Raw genomic sequence first — 18,014 nt, 5'->3', positions numbered from 1 at the left:
AAAGAAAGCTGGCAAGAAACAAGCCAAGTTAAGGCTGGGCATTAATAGGTAAGAATAAGCCTCTGTGTGTGATTTATTTGGGAGCTGGGTGGTGGGCCCCTCAAAAGAGTAAAATGCCAACAACAATATACACACAAAGCATTTCTTAGATTGAAACTCAGGGAAACACTACTTTCTGTTGCTCATTGCCACAGAAGCACTTTACAGGGGTTGGGGACGTAGTACAGTGGCAGAGTGGTTACTTAACATGCAGCCTTGAGTGTGATCCTCTGGCACTGCAGGGAAAAGAAAAGAAAGGAAAAAAAAACATATGCATAGCATATCTACATTTTTATTATAGAAGTATATATGTAATTACTTGTATAAATTCTTGAAAAGAGAGAATATATGCTCGCAGTTCCACGAGTACAATGATAGGGCTGCACAGTTGGTCGTTTCATATGAACGTAAGGGTTTCTGAGGTAGCTTGGGGAGGAAAAAGAACCCTGGATTCAGAGTTGTTAGCACTCAGCAGTCCTAGGTGGTCTTGCAAAGTGGGTTCTTCTACGTACATTGATACACATGCATATATATCTTCCACACATAGCTGCACATTTTCTAAAGACATTTTTTTATTCATGTTACATACCAACCACAGATCCCCCTCTCTCCCCTCCTCCCGCCCACCAGCCTTCCCCCCAACCTACCCCCCATTCCCTCCTCCAACAAGGTAAGGCCTCCCATGGGGAGTCAGTCAGCAGAGCCTGGTACATTCAGTTGAGGAAGATTCAAGCCCCTCCCCCTGCATCAAGGCTGTGCGCTAAGGTGTCCTGTCATAGGTAGTGGACTCCAAAAAGCCAGCTCATGCACTAGGGATGGATGCTGATCCTATTGCCATGGGGCCCTGCACACTTTAAGCTACAATCTTGGACAAGCATGGATTTTCTTTGTTTTGGGGTCTTTCATATCTGAACTGCGAGGATCCAGTGCTTTGTACGCTTAGCGTGGTGGCTAGTGCATCATTAATGTCAACAGACAAGTACTAGTCATCCTCACACACCCTGTTAGAATAGCTGGCGTTATTTTCCTAGAGTTCGTGTCATTTCTTTATGGCTGTCTAGAAGTGATTTACTCAGTGCTCCTTGGGAACCTGATACCCGGTGCCTGTCTCCTTGCTGTCCATTGGCAGAGCCCTCAATACTATTATGGGGACTCATGCGCCTTCTCAGCACAGCTCCCCCTACAGGTGGGTTTAGGGAGTTAACTTAATAGTTAGAAGGTGTTACCTCACTCCTTGTCGAGTTTCAGTGTTGAGCTTTTTTTTTTTTTTTTTTTTTTAACTTTTGGATTCTGTTTGCCAGCACCTTTTTATTATTATTTTTTTTTGTTCTAACACCTATTTCTACTTAACTAACATTTTCCAATTGCATTACCTGGCCCCTTTAACTGAGATTCTCTTTATCACACAGGCAATAGATCTTTCTCTCAATTGCTCTCTTATTTTGAGGTTCTTAAGAAAAAAAAATCCACACACCATGTGGAGTGTTCTTCTCACTATCTTCGTTAGGCCAGGTGGTTGTACCTTGATGGTGCTCATGGTGGGTCTCCTAATCCGGTACAGCCATCTCTCTATGGTAAAAAGGAATCTGTTTACCACCAGAGTTAGGTATAAAACACATGAAACCCTTCATGGACCACGAGAACATTTTCCTTGATGTAAAAAAAAAAAAAAAACTGGACTAGACAAGAATGGAGCTAACATACTGCTCTCATGACAAGTTAGCATTTCAGCTTTCATGATTGCCATCCTTCATATTGCCTCCAGCCTTCCTTCCAGGATTCATGTTCCTAGGGAAATATTTATTTGATAGATGTATGGACCTCTCATCCCAAGGCTTCAGCCAAGTTTTCAGGAGAATCCCTCTTCTTACCTCCTCTTCCAAGTCTTACTAGGGTTTTCCTTTCAAGGAAACACTAGGTCTTTCTTGGTAAGATTTAGGGATTAAGGGGCATGGAGGCTTCATGTGGGTGACTATGCTGGAAAAATCTACCCTCTCTTTGTGAACGTCCTTCCTGACAGAGGCCTTCCACATTTCATGCTAACTAAACCCTGCCTAGGTGTCCTGGGTAGAGCCAAGTGTGTTGTGTCTGTGTGGCAGACCCGAGAACCCTTCGGGAGTAAAGGTGGAAGCAGAAGACCACCTTACCTGGGTCTTAGCATGGAAATTGTATTTCTTCCTAGAGGAAGGTGTCATGTATCTCCTGCTAGGCTGATGAACTGAGAACATAAAGTGACTCCCGTGCAGGAGTGAAGGGGTGTGAAGGGACAGGGGAGGCGGGGGCAGCAAGCTATGGAGCTTTCAGATGCATGGCTGTGATGAGAAGATCGTAGGGAAGAGTCTAGCTCAAGTCTATTGCGCCTGTGAGTCCTTTCAACTTTGACCTTCCGCTGTCTTTCACGGGTTATGTGCATCGGCCTCTGTCCTCTTGCAAAGGGTCCTCCCCAGTCACCCAAACCTACGTGGACGTCTGTAAGAGGACACATACTCTCAGTAACCAAGAGGAGTAACAGGCTTGCACAGGGCTATGTCGATACTGAGGCGAACACCAGGGCACACAAAGACATTGCATCGGCTTCCGAGTCTAGATCTATAAATATATTTATTATAATATAACAACTTAACAATAAACATATACTATATACAATACCATTACAGAGAACCCTGTTTTTTATATCATTCACAGAAATAGCCAGTTTTGCTCCAGTGTGATAGATGAGGAGAGAAACAGAATTTCAGTGTCATCTGTGGAGTCCTGTTGACCACTAACACCTCCCTTGGAGGCAGATGCACACCAATGCTCACATTCGCCCTGCCCCAGGCAGTTAGAAATTTGTGCTCCGGTCCTTGGGTTCACACTTGCACCCTGTTTGACATAAATACTTTTTAAATGACATACAAGGTATGTAGTTTTGTGCTTATTACTTTTTTTTTAAATAATAAATATTAAAAACTGCATAACGAAGCTCGGTATCTTTGTCAAGTGGGAGCCACACTTGGGATGCTGGACGGAGACGCCCGTCGTGAGGACTGGGATTTTGTGTCGTCCAATACTGAATGATGGAAAGTGTGTCCTGTCTCTCTCTCTCTGCCAAACGGTTCTTATCGTGAAGTGACGGCGGCGAGCTGACTTCCCAGGTAGAAAAAACGGTGTGTATTTGGTACTAACTTCAACTAAACAGCATGGTGGCGATGGCGGTGGCGGCAGCGGCGCGGCCTTCTTCCTGCCCTAGAATGGAAACTGATGACCGGGTGAGGTTTGAAGGTCTAAGGACTAATGGGAAGGCCATTCTCTTTTGAGCCTCGTCGGGATCTCTTTCCTGGCTTCCCTTTTCTCGGGTTACTGTTAAAACAGGGCAAGAAGAAAAACGGTTCTACTTGTGCCCCTCGGGCCGTGGCTGTCATGGCTCATCTAAGAAGGCTGTCCCCATCCTGAGAGCTCTTGTGGCAGGTGCCTTGAATATATAGCTATAAATATCAAAAATAGTCTCCTGTGCTTTGTAGACATTTCTTCTCCCTCCCGCCCTCCCTCCCTCAGTCCCTTGCCTGGGCCTGGGTCCTCAGCTTTACCTCACGGAGGGAGAGCTGGACTGGTGTCAGAAGCCAGAACTGTATTCTTCTAGGATAGACCCTTGCCCCCCTGACAATGCCTCTGTGAGGCATGGTCTTCCAGGGCTGTCTGGGAGTTAACTTTTTCCAAAAATAAAGTGGGGGCATGGCCCATCTCAGGAGAGATCCTCTATTCTGCACACATAGAAAAGTGAGAGCGAGTGCCCCCCCCCCGTGGCTCTGGCACTACCTACAAAGAGCTTTGGGAAGTCCCTGTGTTATCCCTCTTGTGGCCTCCCCCTCTCGGTACTTAAAAATAGCCTTTTGTGTATCAAGAAAATGCCTTGGAAATCTAAATAATTCATACTGGCTAAGAGAAAGCTAGCACATCCACCATGTCCTTTTGCAGCGAAAACATGGTTAGAAAAACCCGTGAAGGACAGGCGGCTCTTCCCAGCGATCCCTGCGGCTGCCAGCCCGGGCTGGGCACACGCAGCTGGCCCTCTCTCCTGTCTGGTGGCCACCAGCCCCCTCCTAGGCCTTGGTGCTGCATGGTCCCGTCCTTCGTTTTTTTTTCTCTCGGCCACTTGAACGTGTAGATTGGTTCAAAACAAAACAAAAAACAAAAAGTAGGAATCAAAGTGATAAGGACACTTTGACCTTATTCCCAAAGAGCCTGGTGCCCAATATTGTCACAGGATAACTGATCTATGGTGGTTTAGGGATTGAGCTTGCTCTGCAAGAAGGAAAAAAAAAAAAAAAAAAAAAAAACCAGCTTCTCTCCCAGTTGAAAAATATGTGAAACTATTGCACCGGGCAGAGCGAGCGCCCCCTGTTGAGAGCAAGCGCCTTGGCTGGCCAGAGATCCCTGGCTCTGTGTGTTCCAGGTTCCTGCTGCCCGGAGCACTGTGCCCCACTTCACCCAAAAGGCGAGGATGATTTTCTACATTCAATGTAGAGAATATTCGAAATGTTCGCGCAGTGAGTTTCTTGATTGCGTTTTGTGGGCCTCTCATTGGTGTCGAAAGATAACCATGGTGTGTGGCATGTGCCTCACCAGACTTGTCCCATAGGCTTGTCCTGGGCTCTCCGCTGATGTCAGCCGCTTTGAATGTATTTCTTTATCACGACACAGCCGTGTCTGAACACAGGACAGGGCATGTGGGGTAGGAGGGTCCATGTGTTGGTTGTGGGCTCATAGGCTTCCATGTTGCCCAGGGCTGGTCCCTCGCTGCTCACGATGCCTCCGGTTGCATAAATTTTACCATCGAGCACCACAGCGCTACGAGAGGAGAAAGGGGGGCAGAGAGTTAGGCCTTGAATTTCCATAGGGGTTCTGGAGACAGAATCCCAACACTGTCCTGGTTACGGGGGGGCCCCTAGACCCTCTTGCACAGGCGGTGTGGGATCTCCTCGCTCTTCTTTGCCACCTAACCTGGGCTAATAAACAAAACAACAAGGACATTTTTCTACAGGAACACTTGGGGTGTCCGAGGGGAGACAGGCTCATTTTCATTAGCTGCCTCCTCCCAGCTCCACTGAGAGACTATGGACGGCTGCAAAGGGGGGTCACTTCTTACACAGGTGCCTGCCCATCTCTGGGCCTTTACTGACCTACAGACAGCTGCAAAGGGGGTCGCTTCTTACACAGATGCCTGCCCATCTCTGGGCCTTTACTGAGCCTCTTCTTACTATGCATACAGAGCCTTCTGAATGTTCACACCGAGTTGGGGCTGTGACTCAAAATGCCAAGAGACAGAACAATGGGTCAGATCTAGCCAAGTAGCAGCCCTGTGATGGGGAGGCCTGCTCCTCTGCCCAGGAACCTAGCAGTGCCACTTTCTTCCTGTTTTCTCAACACACGTGACCGAGGTTGCTACCACCTGCAACTCAAGGGCCAAGCATGCTCTGAGGGTGGCCAACAGCTCTGCCTGGACCTGTTTCCTGAGTGACACTCGCTGACTGGGACCTGTCATTCCAGACAGCTCTTCCAAAAGCCCGGTATCCTGCTTTTTCTGCATTTCTTTAAAAGTACCTTATTAAGTTTATTCATTGCATTGCATTTTATGTGTTTTGCTTGCATGTATGTATGTGCACAGCATGCATGCCTGGTGTCTGCAGAGGCCATCAGATACCCTGGAAGTGGAATTACAGGTATTTGTGAACCTCCGTGTGGATGCTGGGAATCTAACCCGGGTCCTCTGTAAGAGCAACAAGTGCTCTTATCCACTAAGCCATCTCTCCAGCCCTGCACTCACTTCTTAATGCTTTTCAGCTGTTGCTTCTAGCCATGTTTCTAGCCCCCGACTTCTCCTTCATCACTCCATCAAATGGCCAATTCTTCTTGACTATTTCTTGAAAATGGACCCAGAAGTTTTCCAGGACTCGACTCACATTTCCAAGGTCCTGATCGGAACACATCTCGACTCCAGATTCCTTATCCGACACTGCGGCTTCCCTAGTGCTCCTTTCTGGTTCCTCGCTACTCTGGGCTTTCATGGCCCGTTTGTATCGCCGACCATCTCCCTGTCTCGCTCACAAAGGCCCGCTCCCACCCAACCCCTGGTACTCAGTGTTTCCTGTGACTCATCGTCTCGGGTGAAACATGGGCCCCTCCCTCACTGACTCAGTAGTCCGGACATCACTGTCAGCCACAGGAAAGTCAGACCGTGACTGCCGTTGTGGTACTGAGGGATGGACCGTTCAAAACCCGAGGAACCAGAACTCCGCCAGGAGCCTCGCAGTTCAGTGCTCTGGTCTAAACACCAGAGCAGGATAGAATTTTCTAGGGCTGGGGGAGCGACGTATCCAAGTTGCAGCAACATCCTGGGAGTTAGAGTTATCTTCTGTGGTAGCGACGCAAACAACAGGCGCTCAATAAATGCTTCTTGTTCCCATTACTGAAAACTTCGTCATTGCCTCTGCATAGTCAACAAGGAGACTCTGGAAGAACCTACTATGGCATTGTCAAGAGTAGAGTGTCTGGCCCTGCCTCTCCGTTTTCCTGTTCCTCTTAGAATGGTAAAGGAGGCAGCCAGAAGGGCAAGGACCGGTGTCTCACGGACCTGGGGTCGGGGTGCTCGGAGCCAATCTGCATTCTACCTCCTCTTCCTCCATGTGCTTGCAAGTCGGTAGCTTCTGAGTATCTTGTGCTTTGCCTGGGCCAGCATGGGGCTCACACATGTGAGCATCCCCCTCATGAGGAGGTCAATTATCCCTACCTGCCTCTGGAAGGCACCCTGGGAGAGAGAGAGTTGGCCTTGCTTCTCACTGAAGGGAGGGTGGCACTGATGTCTCTTCCAGTGTGAGATGAGGTCCTATGAGGCACAGTTTGGGGGTCCTGGGCCAGTTGCTATCACAGGATCCGATCGCAGCTGCTCCTAGGGGTGCCATACTGTACTCTAGCCCTGACATGCATTTCTGTGGCAGGGATGGGGCGAGGAAGGCCACCACTCCAGGTTTGCAGTTGTTTTGGTGTGGGGAGGTGGCGAGTCCTTGGAATCCCACTTCTGGTGGGTTCAGCCATGCACCCTTCCCCTGTCCCCACTCCTCCACAACCCCAGCTCAGGTACCCCCCTCACCTGCAGAACTGGCGAGAGTGATTCATGTTTGGGCCTGCCTTGATGTTGCCCTTTTCCGGGTCGTAGATGGTGGTGGCTCGGGCGTAAGATCCTCCCAGGATGAACACAAAGCCGTTGAGGGTGACAGCAGGGGCATACTTGTTGTCTGTGAGGATGGCGGAACCAGGTGGTCAAGGCAGGTGGTCATAGCCTCCCTCCTGTTGTTCCCAGCGGCATTCCCAACATCAGTATGGCACTGATTGCCCTGAGGACAGGCTTGGGGGACAGGAGCAGCCCGAATCTTGACTGGCTTGCCCTTTTCTAGGTACTGGCATCCCGGCTGCTCCTGGGCTTTGGGGCTACCTACTACCCACGGCTAGACCTGAGTCTGCAGACTCTTCGGGCTTAGCCTGATTCTATCTGGGATGTGGGACTGCGGGGTGCCCTACTGGGCTGGACTGAGGAGAGGCCAGATTCTTACCGATCATTGGGGACTCAATGAAGCTCCACGTGTTGGTCTGTGGCACGTAGGACTGAAGGACGCCTGCGGCTCGGCCTGCCTCATTGACCCCACCAAACACGTAGACCTTGCCACCACACACGGTGGCCGCGGCTGAGTGCACTGCCTTGGGCAGAGGGGCTACCGTCTCCCATTGGTTAGTGATGGTGTCGTACCTGTGAAGAGGGGAGAGAGAGTGTCCTTGTGCAATGCAGGCCACAGTCCAGGGAAGCAGCACCTGGGTGGAATCCAGTGTCTGCTTTCTGCCTTCAGCATCGCTGGCACAGGGAACCCAGGCCTTGCTCCAAACTGGTTCTAAAGGCCTCTTTTTGAGCTGCAGTGGGGCCTTTTTGCTGCCTGGCCAGCCTCTGTGTAGATCCTGCCCTTGCTTACATAATGAACATCCCTGTGGTGATGGTGTACCCGGAATCTGCTGGGGGAGACTATTTCTGCCTTCAAGAAGCTGCTGGCCCAGTAGGGAGGACAGCCACATCAAACATGCAAAATCCAATGATCATGAAGGACGGTGTGGCGTGATGATGAGGGGGCCAACATGCATACAGCAGTGCCCCCCCTTTCTCTCATAGGTGAGGTTAAGCCTCTCTGGAGAGTGGCCCAGGGCTGGGTCTGGAGGGGTGAATGGGCTATTAATATCAGGCAGAGGTTGGACAGACACAAATGGGTTCAGGAAAGCGTGGTTTGAAAAAAAAAAAAATGGTCCCAAAGGGCGTGGCACTATTAGGGGGTGTGGCTTTGTTGGAGTAGGCGTGGCCTTGGAGGAAGTGCGTCACTGTAGAGGTGGGCTTTGAGGTCTTATATATGCTCAAGCCACACCCATTGTCTTAGACCACTTCCTGTTGCCTTCGGGTCGGGGTGCAAGAATTCTCAGCTCCTTCCCCAGCACCATGTCTGCCTGCACGCTGCTTTGCTTTTCGCCATGACAATCATGGACTAAACCTCTGAACTGTACGTGAGCCACCCCAGTGAAAGGTTTTCTGTTATATGAGGTGCTGAGGTCATGGCGTCTCTTCACAGCAACAGGAAGCCTGACTCAGATAGGAAGCTAATTGAAGGTGAAGGGTCAAATGTGGGCACAAGGGTATTTGAGGGACATCTGGAGTAGTTCAGAATGGCTGGAGGGAGGGTAGATTAGAAGGCCTTCTGTGTGCCAGGCTTAGGGACTTCGTGTAGGGAGCAGTGGGGAAGCCCTGTGGGTTTAAGCAGGGAAATAACACAGTCAAAAGAGATGAGAGACCACTGTGGCTGCAGGGTGGGGAAGGTACTTCTGGGAGGAGGCTGGACGCGTGAGGACTTATCACCCACAGGAAGCTTGATGAGAAGCAGGTGATGGATGGGTCGAAGGATGAGGAGTGTGAGGGACAGGGCATGGGAAGGGTGAGGAGAGGGGCATTGGCTGTGGGGATGTTGTGGCTGAGAGGGGCAGGGTTACATGGGGTGCCTTGGGCGGGTGTCTCTCTCTCTGTATTGGAAGAACTGGGGAGGCAGCTAGAGGAGAGGGAAGAGTCCAATGGTAATCGGTGTCTGTGGGTACATGCCAGCGCTGTGCAGTGGACAGCTGGGCATGCAGATCTGGGTTGAATAGTTCGCTTTGGGGGTCACCAGCACAAGACGGACATGAGAGCTGAGGAATGTCCTGGGGAGTCCAGGTGGTCCTGAGGCTGAGGACATGCGGGGGTCGGGAGGAGGTTGGCTGTGAAGGGTAGAGAAGCGCTCTCTTGGAGGGCAGTCAATATCAGGCCATCCATCAGTCAGCAACTATGCCTTGAAGACCGAGGACCTCACGTGTAGATGGGGCGGGGGGGGGGGGGGAGAGGGTTGGGGTTAAGGCATGAAGTCTTGAGCAGGTCATGGTGTTCTTGACGTCACTGGCACTACAGGTGAAAAGAGATGCACACAAGGCATTGTGTGTCGGAGTGAAAGAGGGCAGTACATTGGAGACGGTGGCAGCAGACGCAGACTTCTCTCTGAGGAACCTGAGCCATGAAGAGGGCAGAGATGGGGGTTCTCAGAAAGGAACATGGAATCCGGGGACGGTGTGTGTGTGTGTGTGTGTGTGTGTGTGTGTGTGTGTGTGTGTGTGTGTGTGTGTGTGTGTGAAGTAGAACGCTCACCAGTGTTTACCAGCCACCTCTCTGAGGAAAACATCCTCGAAACACCTGCTGGTTTCTGTGATGTAAGCCCTTCCACTTGCCTGACCCTATCAGCAGGATGTGGGAGTCCAGGAGAAGATCCTTTGTGCTGTGGTCACGGCTGTCTAGACTCTCTCCCCCACATGCAGCTCCAACAGTCATGTAAAACCCCAAATAGAGAGCAGGAAAATACCGTGGCTAGCCAGGAAGTGATGAATGGTGAGGAGTGGATTATCTGTGTGTTAAGATGGAATTCTAATTTTTAATAATAACTGGGTTGCACAGTTCTCCAAATGTTATCAGGCGCTTCTCCTGAGCCCATTGAAATGAACTCTGGCACAACACAGATTTTGTTTTAATGGCGGCGGGGGTGGGGGGGTGTTAAGTACGTTTTTTGTGTGTGTAGATAGGATAAAGCCCAAGGGAATGAGCAAAAAGTTAAATGGCCAGACTCCAAATCTGTGCATTCTGCATCCATAGATGTAGTCCGTTGTACATAGGAAATAGCTAAAAAACTGTATCTGTATCGAACACGTACAGATTTTCCATTATTTCCAAAAGCAATACAGGATAACGGCTCTTTACATAGCACTTGCATTGTGTGAGGTATTGTAAGTGGTGTGTGAAATGATGTAAAGTACCTCGAGTCTGCAGCAGGCTGTGCACAGGTATTTGTATGTAGATACCATACCGTTTTATATGAGGACTAAAGCGCTTGCAAACGTGGGTCTACAGGCATCCTGAAACGAGTCCCCTGTGGGTACCAGGGGGACTTTGCAGTATAAGCAAGAGAGGATGGTGCACAACTGAGTCCCAGCACTCGGATGCTGACCCCGGAGTTGTTTAAGGCTAGCCTGGGTAACAGATCCTACTGAGAGATGGGGGAGGGAGGGAGGGAGACAGAGGAAGGAGAGAAAGAACACACAGCTGGGGATCACAGGGAACCCCGAAGAGTCCTGAGCCCTCCCTTGTAGTGGGTAGCTGTTCCAGCTTTGACCTGGAAGTACTACCCCCATTGTAGGCGTCCGGTAACTGTCACACCTACAAGGCGGGGCCGAGAGAGGGGCCCTTAAGACCTGAGATCCAGATGTGCCAGCTCTCGTGGTTCCTGGATCCTGGATGCTGGAGGTAGACAGAGCAGAGTTCTCCAGGGAACACTGCCGGACTGCGCTACACCTTTCCCGGACCCTGTAATCTATCCCTTTACTTGTAAGTTACCTCACAAAATAAACCTCCCTTTTAACTACATGGAGTGGCCTTAATACTACAACCAATACTCCCTCACACCATGGTTTGGATCTGTTATTTGCCTTGTAGAACGCGACAAAGAACTGAAGGCTCCTGGGTCCTGTAAGGCTTCTGGCAGGTAGAGCAGATGCTAATTAAAAGGAGTTGTGTGCAGGGGCACAGGAGAAAGGAAAATGGAAGTCAAGGATGTCACGGCTGCAGGCGCATTGCTGGAGTTATCCGAGAGACATGAACGGTGTTTGGTGTTTTTGTTGAGAGAGGGATCCGTGAACCCCAGGCTGATCTGGTACGTCCTAAGTAGCCAAGGATGAGTGTCACCTCTGAGATCTCCCTGGTGCTGCACTTAACAAATGTGGACAGCCATCCCTACTTTATGTAGTGGTGGGAATCAAACCCAGGGCTGCCTGCAACTCTAAGCAAATATTGTACCTCCAGAACATTTGAGTTCTCAATCCGGGGCCCCATTTACTCTGGCAAGCAGGAGGTGGGGTGGCCAAAAGTAGTCAGGGAGCTTGTGTATGGAATCTGGGCTTTGAGGAGAGAGGAGAGCCCTTGCTTTTGAGAGGAAATGGCTGATAAGGCAGACCCTAAGAGTGCCTTGCCGCATGTCGGGCTGGCTGGAGGCTTGAGTCTCCAGTGTGTAGAAGGACCACGGTACGATGCTAGGATTTTCCTTTCCAGCCCCAGGGAGACGGGGAGGAGAAGGCAAAGAATAGGGCTGGACAGATCTGCTTCACATACAGTGCAGGATGATGAAGCAGCACAGTGAGAGGATGGGGAGGTCCAGACACGTGGAGGAAAAGGAAGGCAGGAAACAGCTGCTGGGATGAGCAGAACCGGAACGAAGCAGGCTGGCCAAGGGGTTGCTGTCCCTGTGGTTGGCTTTTGGAGGACAAGCTCCACCAACCTACTCGCCAGCATTTCTGTTCCGTGTTCCAAGGACCTAGCTGCCCTCAATGCTCCTGCTTGACTGTAGCTGCCCCAACATTTACTGTAGACCTACCAGCAGGGTACATCTGTGGCTCCCCACTCCATATGTGTCTGCGCCCAAAGCATGGGCCCGAGTTTGCTCACTGTGACACCAGAGATTTTGGTTAGCACATGGCTATGACCAGCACACGCCTGTCATGCTCCCGCTATGAGCCTCCTTTGGACAAGAGCCATCATTAGCTCAGAGCTGGGCGCTCTGGGAAGAGGGTCTTATGTGGACCGTGTTTCTGGTTCTTGAGTGTATGGGGAAGGGACATTCTGCCAAGTGATATCTACTTCTGGACTTGGATATGCCAAAGTCTCTATGGGGCAGCCAGGACTGATGCTATTCAGTCGTAGATGGATGATATATAGCTAATACGTAATGGAGTGTCTTTTTGGGGTAGAGTCAGAGTTCAGATACCTGTTTTTTGTTTTTTTTTTAAGCCAATATGGCAGCAAGCCAAAGAGCTCCCACAGAAAGAGCTGGGGGATGAGAAAGATTATGTGGTTGTTAGCCCTCAGTCTTCCGGCATAATGACACATTCCGCCAAACACAAATTTCCTGAGAGTTTGTTATTCCAGGTGGCTGATTGCCAAGCCATGAGCCCTCCCGTCAGCTCAATCTGTCAGCTTCCTGCGTAAGAAGGATATGCTAATGACATGCAAATGACCTAGCCGCGTGAGGCGTTCCGCTATCATTTATGCGGTAACCACAGCTCCTGCAATATATTGCTGTAAAATATTAGACCCAGTTATTTATATAATGATATAATACAGGTTTGTCTATGGCGCTGTTGTTTTAATCTATAATTATGTAATCTTGCTCTATTCCTGTAACACAGTAATGTAATATAATTATAATACACCGTATATCTCATTCATTATCAATATAATAGCAATTTGTACCATTAGTGCTTGCTGTGGAACAAAGCACCCTCATGTCTGTCCCCATTACACTGACCTTCCTGTCACCCTGAATTGTTATCACCGCTGCCGTGTGGCACAGAGACTGTCTCACCCAAAGGGGTCTGCTCCTTGGGTAGCTACTGGGTGCCTCTTCCCCTACATGCTCTCTACCCCCTTGCATGGGTACCACCTAGGGGTCTTCTAGTCTTTGTCCTAGCTTACAAGCACAGATGATGGGCCGAGGGAGCACTCAGGGTCCCTCAGCTTCTCTGTGCTCCCCAGCTGCTCTTCCATCCAGTGGGCCACCGGGGGTGGGGGTGGGGGTGGACTTAAGTCTCAGGTGCCTGGCGCCGACATTTATTTTCCAGTTATCTGGAAGGCTGAGCTCCTTAGGGAAGGGCCAGTATGGGCAGCAGCCCCCTTGGGGCCTTGAAGAACTGCTTCAGGGCCCAAGGAAAGAGGATGTGAGCTTCTCTCTCTCTCTCTCTCTCTCTCTCTCCCCCTCTCCCTCCATCAGTGCGTTTGATCTTTTAACAAATCCCTGTATTTATCAACAAGTAGAACTTTGCAAAATGAGTAATCAGCATTTTAGGAGATTAAAAATAGCTGACGGAAGCAAAGCAGGATGACATCCAGTGCGGCGGACTCCTACATGGAAAAATGTCGCCTTGCTCATGTGTTTATTATTGGTTGACAAATGACTGGAAGCTGATGCTTCTGGGGGAGCGTAGGGGTCCACCTGGACGTGCAGCAGGTCATGCTGAAGACCCCCCGGTGTTAGGGCTAGTCTGAGTCCAAGCACAGTATTAATATGCTCATAATCACCTGGGGATTTCCCATTATCATCAAATCAATATGACAATTAAATGTTGTTACCAAGCCGTCTCTGGCTCCACTTGGGGGACTTAAAAGCCCACAGTGAACATTCAGAACCTGTCTCCCTCTGAAACCCGTCCTTGCTGGAACATTCATCAAGTGTCCAATTAGCCACCCAGGGGGAAGAAAAAATTCGAATTGAGGGTTATGTGTGGCTTCACCGGCAGAAGGATGTCACATTGCAAAGTCCGCTTTCTGGTGGCAGCTAACGGTGTGAGCCATGGTAGGGGAAAGAGTTAGGATTTACTGATCATAAGTGGGGCTGTTACCTGAGGCTGGGGGTCAGCTTCGTGTATCATTCTCTGGGGCACCAGTTTCTTCTGAAGCAAGACTGAGGTGGTCTTGTGCTAACGGTCCTCTCAAACAGGTCCCAAGCATCTTTTTTCTAGGTGATCTGCCCAGTCTCTTAGGAGAGCAGTCTCCCTGGCTCGGAGCAGGAAAGGATCTTGGCATTTTCTCCTAGGGCAGTACCCGCTCCAGCCTCTGGCCCTCAGGCCTATATGCCTGACTTACACCACATCCTCAACAGCCTGGCTGGGGTCCGGGTCGGGAGACAGCCTGGGACTTGTAACAAAGGACAGGCTAACCTCGGATCTGGAGCTCACTGGCTCCTAGTTTTCCTCGGGAGAACTCTAGAGGGCTAGCCAGACTGTACCCTTACATTGCTTAGTTGGTGGGTGGTGTCTCTTCCCTGTGCTCCTACCAATTTCCCTGGCATGTGTGGGAGGCAGGAAGGGTGCGTGCACCCCTTGCTTGGCAGGAACAAAGTGGTACAACCACTGGCATGGCCCATACTTGGGACATGGATTCCAGCTTTTCTTCTGATTTCTGAGATGTCTCTGGGCTGGTACTTGCAGTCTACTGTGTCCCGCTAGCCAAGCTCACTCCTGTCCTTCCATGATTGGACCTTGGGCTATACCTGTTATACCTGAATGGATGTTGACAAGAATGTCCTCTCTCACTGTGACTCACGAGCTCACCTCTTGTGTTCCCTTCCTTTTATTACGCATGATGAGCTTAGAATGGGCCCATCTGTAGGCCACTGGTGTCAGGTAGGTGTTGGAGGGGGGAGGCGTGATGTGATGTTGGGGTTAAGGGACTTGGAGAGATGCCAGCTCAGGAACTGTGGCTGCCTTACCTCTCCACGTGGTCCACGTTGCCTGCCACTCCAAGTCCCCCGAGAGTGTAAATCTTCCCATCATAGACGAGACTGTTGTGGCGACAGCGAGGGACAGTCATTCTGGAGACCAGGTTCCAGTTATCCAACAGGGACATGTAGCACCAGACATCCGCCAGCGTCACCCCTGATTCCATACCACCTGTGGACAGTATGGGGGGTACAAAGAGCAGGCGGGGGGCTGAAGAAGGGCTTGAGGGCAGGATGCCCAGCTCCACGGACAGAGGCAGGAGGCTTCCTCGGCAAACCAGATAGACACTCTGGGCCCTTGGCCTTCCTCAGCCCAGTGTGTGGGCAGAGGTCCCTTTGGGAAGCCCATCCCAGGTCCTGCCCAGCCCTTGGGAGCCTCACCTGAGAGGTAGATGTTGTCCCCGGCACTCACTACACTGAAGAACTCTCGGTCATAGAAAGGCAGCGAGGCCAAGGGGTACCACTTGTTGTTCTGTGGATTCCAGCAGGTGACAGCCACCAGTGAGCGCTGGGTCATCCCCACCATCTGCCGGCCCCCAACCAAAACGATGACCTCGGCCACACCTGCGGGGACAACGGATGGGCATCCTTGGGACACGCCCTCACTTCGTCATCATCTATGCCTGGCTCCTGTCTGGGGGTGGGGGACCACCTGGAGCCAGCCGATGCCATGCAATTAGGGGGGGGGAATTTGGGCACGTCCCATGATACCTGCAGAGAGGCGGGGCCGGGTGCGGGGTGTCTGCATCTCCTGCCGGGCATGGGGCAGCATGTGGTAGCGTTTTGCCTCATTGACCAGGTCCCGGCATGCTTCCGATGACTTGATAAGTTCTTCATTGTCCACCACGTTGAGCAGATAGCTGGGGTGGATGAACGGGAGGCGGACAGCCGCGAGGAGCTCTGCTGCGTACTGTGGGACAGAAGAGGAAGCCACCGCTTAGAGCTGACTGGAGAAGGACTTCCCACATCTGGGGTGTGTCTTAGAAGTGCACACACTCCAGCCCGTTATACGAGAGACGATAGGAGGCATGGTGGGCTGACCGGAGGCGTGGTGGCCACAGCTGGCCCCAGGCTAGCCTCTCTCTCCATCCCTCCAGCCTCTCGTCTCCACCCCCCCATCTATGGATCCTGACTGCACATCATACTGCCAGGCGATTGACACCAGGAGAGCAGGCGTCTTGCGTCTGGAAGAGGTGGGAGTGTGACAGGAACCAGGTGGGAGGGCCCAGAAGAACTTAAATGAGAAGATGACTGTCAGGTGACAGAGACACCTGTGTGTCCTTAGTACTTGCAGCTCCTCAGTAGCGTCACCTTGTCTCATCTTGGCTTCTGGACCCTCTTATCCTTCACTCAAGGCTTTTCCTGAATTGATGGGAACTTCCCCTGCGATGGGCAAACCGCTCACCACTCCACCCACTTGGGTTTCGTCTGGAGAATGACTGGCAGGAGTAATTGGGAGCCAATAGATACCACATGTTAAGCTTGTTACTGCAGCCACGGAGGCTGATGAGACCCTACTTCCCACCGGGGTTTAGCCAGGGCTGTGGATGTGACGGTGTCGCTGGGGAGATGATGTTGGCGGTGGGAGAGCTGCGGGCTGGGAGGTGGGGGAGGACATCCGGAGGCATGGGAGAGTGGAAAGGGATGTGACGTTTGAAGAGTGACATGGGGCTTATTCTTGGGTGCAAAGGGTCTTTTTGGAGGGATGCAGCAGTTAGCAGACGGGAAGCAGGGAGACCAGGGTCTCTGGGCAAGCCTGACTGAGCCCATACCACACTCTGGGCTGTGGATGTAGACGTGAGGGTCATAGAGAACTATGGATAGCAGTTACTGTCCTTAGCTACACAACTCCAATTCCTTTCTCTGTTTTTAAAAAAATGCTTCCTGCCAACCTGATCAAATGCGGAACCCACTTCTCATGGACCCTAAGGACCCAGTGGTGGGTTGAGGTGGGGCAGGGAGCTATCCATATCTCTCTCATCCTTGTCTCCAATCTTCCCCTCCCCTCCCCTGTTTCCCACCTCCCCTTCCTTCCCTTGAGTCAGAGTTTCTTATAGCCCAGGCTGAAGCGCTCACTATGCAGTCAAGTCCGGCTTTGAATACCCCTAGTCTTCCTGCTTCTACTTCCCAGAGCTGGAATAAGAGGCATGTGTTACCGTACTCGGCCGTGTCCTTTTTATGCCCGATGAAACGTGAGCGCCTTTCGGATCCATCACTGGATGGCTTCGGCGTGTTCTGGGGTCTGCTTTCCCTGACTCTGTCCTAGCCGGTTAGGCTCGCTCTTCCATCATTGTCCCCATTTGCTGTTTTCTATGCTGGCCCTCCCAAGGGTTTCCTGCAGCTGCCCCGACTTTCCAGCTCCTTCCTACAATAGCCAGTGGCAATCCCCTTCTGCGCAGGGCCTCCCGTTGGGGCCTATCAGCTCCCCGAGACTCAGGTGACTATCTGGGGATACTGCTGCATTTTCTTTTCTCCTGTGAATGGACACTCTGGTGTTTCCTGTCTCCTCTGGGAACCTCACGTTCTCTCCTGTCGTACCCTCAGTCGTTTCCCCACTTCCAGAACGGTCTCTGTTTGCTCTCCACCCACTTGACAGCCAGAGCATGTGCTCTGACCTCCAGGGGTCCCATATACCCTGCTCAGGCACCCACTTTCCTGCGAAGAACCCCGGTACCTCCCACCCACACCCTGTGTTGCCTTGGCAAACCCGGAGACTGTCGGTGGAGTGGAGGTCGTTAAGAGTGGAGGTGTAAGCCGGGCAGTGGTGGCGCATGCCTTTAATTCCAGGACTGGGGAGGCAGAGCCAGGCGGATCTCTGTGAGTTGGAGGCCAGCCTGGTCTACAGAGCGAGATCCAGGAAAGGCGCAAAGCTACACAGAGAAACCCTGTCTCGAAAAACCAAAAAAAAAAAAAAAAAAAAAAAAATGTGGAAGTAGGGGTGTGTGTGTGTGTGTATGTATGTTTGTGTGTATGTACTAGACTCCCTCTCATTATTTCCGACTCCTATACAATCCTCGCTGTTGAGACATGCAGCCCTTCCCCCTTCCCCCTCCTCCACCCTTACAGCAG

General features: G+C 51.2%; 1 protein-coding gene across 3 annotated transcripts in view; it reads right to left on the bottom strand.

Moving 5' to 3' along the window:
- Nucleotides 1-315: 315 nt before the first annotated feature.
- The window catches only part of Klhl29 (kelch like family member 29), a 310,831-nt gene continuing 293,132 nt past the window's right edge, over nt 316-18,014 (bottom strand). For all 3 annotated transcript variants that reach the window (XM_052745961.1, XM_052745960.1, XM_052745962.1), the window contains 6 exons: nt 15,657-15,855; nt 15,327-15,509; nt 14,937-15,117; nt 7,629-7,822; nt 7,169-7,313; nt 316-4,869 (listed from right to left, as the gene is read on the bottom strand). In XM_052745961.1, the coding sequence (XP_052601921.1) occupies nt 4,686-4,869; nt 7,169-7,313; nt 7,629-7,822; nt 14,937-15,117; nt 15,327-15,509; nt 15,657-15,855 (1,086 nt within the window). In that variant the 3' untranslated portion in view covers nt 316-4,685. The remainder of the gene's footprint in view (nt 4,870-7,168; nt 7,314-7,628; nt 7,823-14,936; nt 15,118-15,326; nt 15,510-15,656; nt 15,856-18,014) is intronic.

Source organism: Peromyscus californicus, unplaced genomic scaffold (assembly GCF_007827085.1).
Source record: "Peromyscus californicus insignis strain IS unplaced genomic scaffold, ASM782708v3 Scaffold_1__1_contigs__length_55948999, whole genome shotgun sequence".
NCBI lineage: Eukaryota > Metazoa > Chordata > Mammalia > Rodentia > Cricetidae > Peromyscus > Peromyscus californicus.
This window is presented reverse-complemented; position numbering and strand designations above follow the sequence as displayed.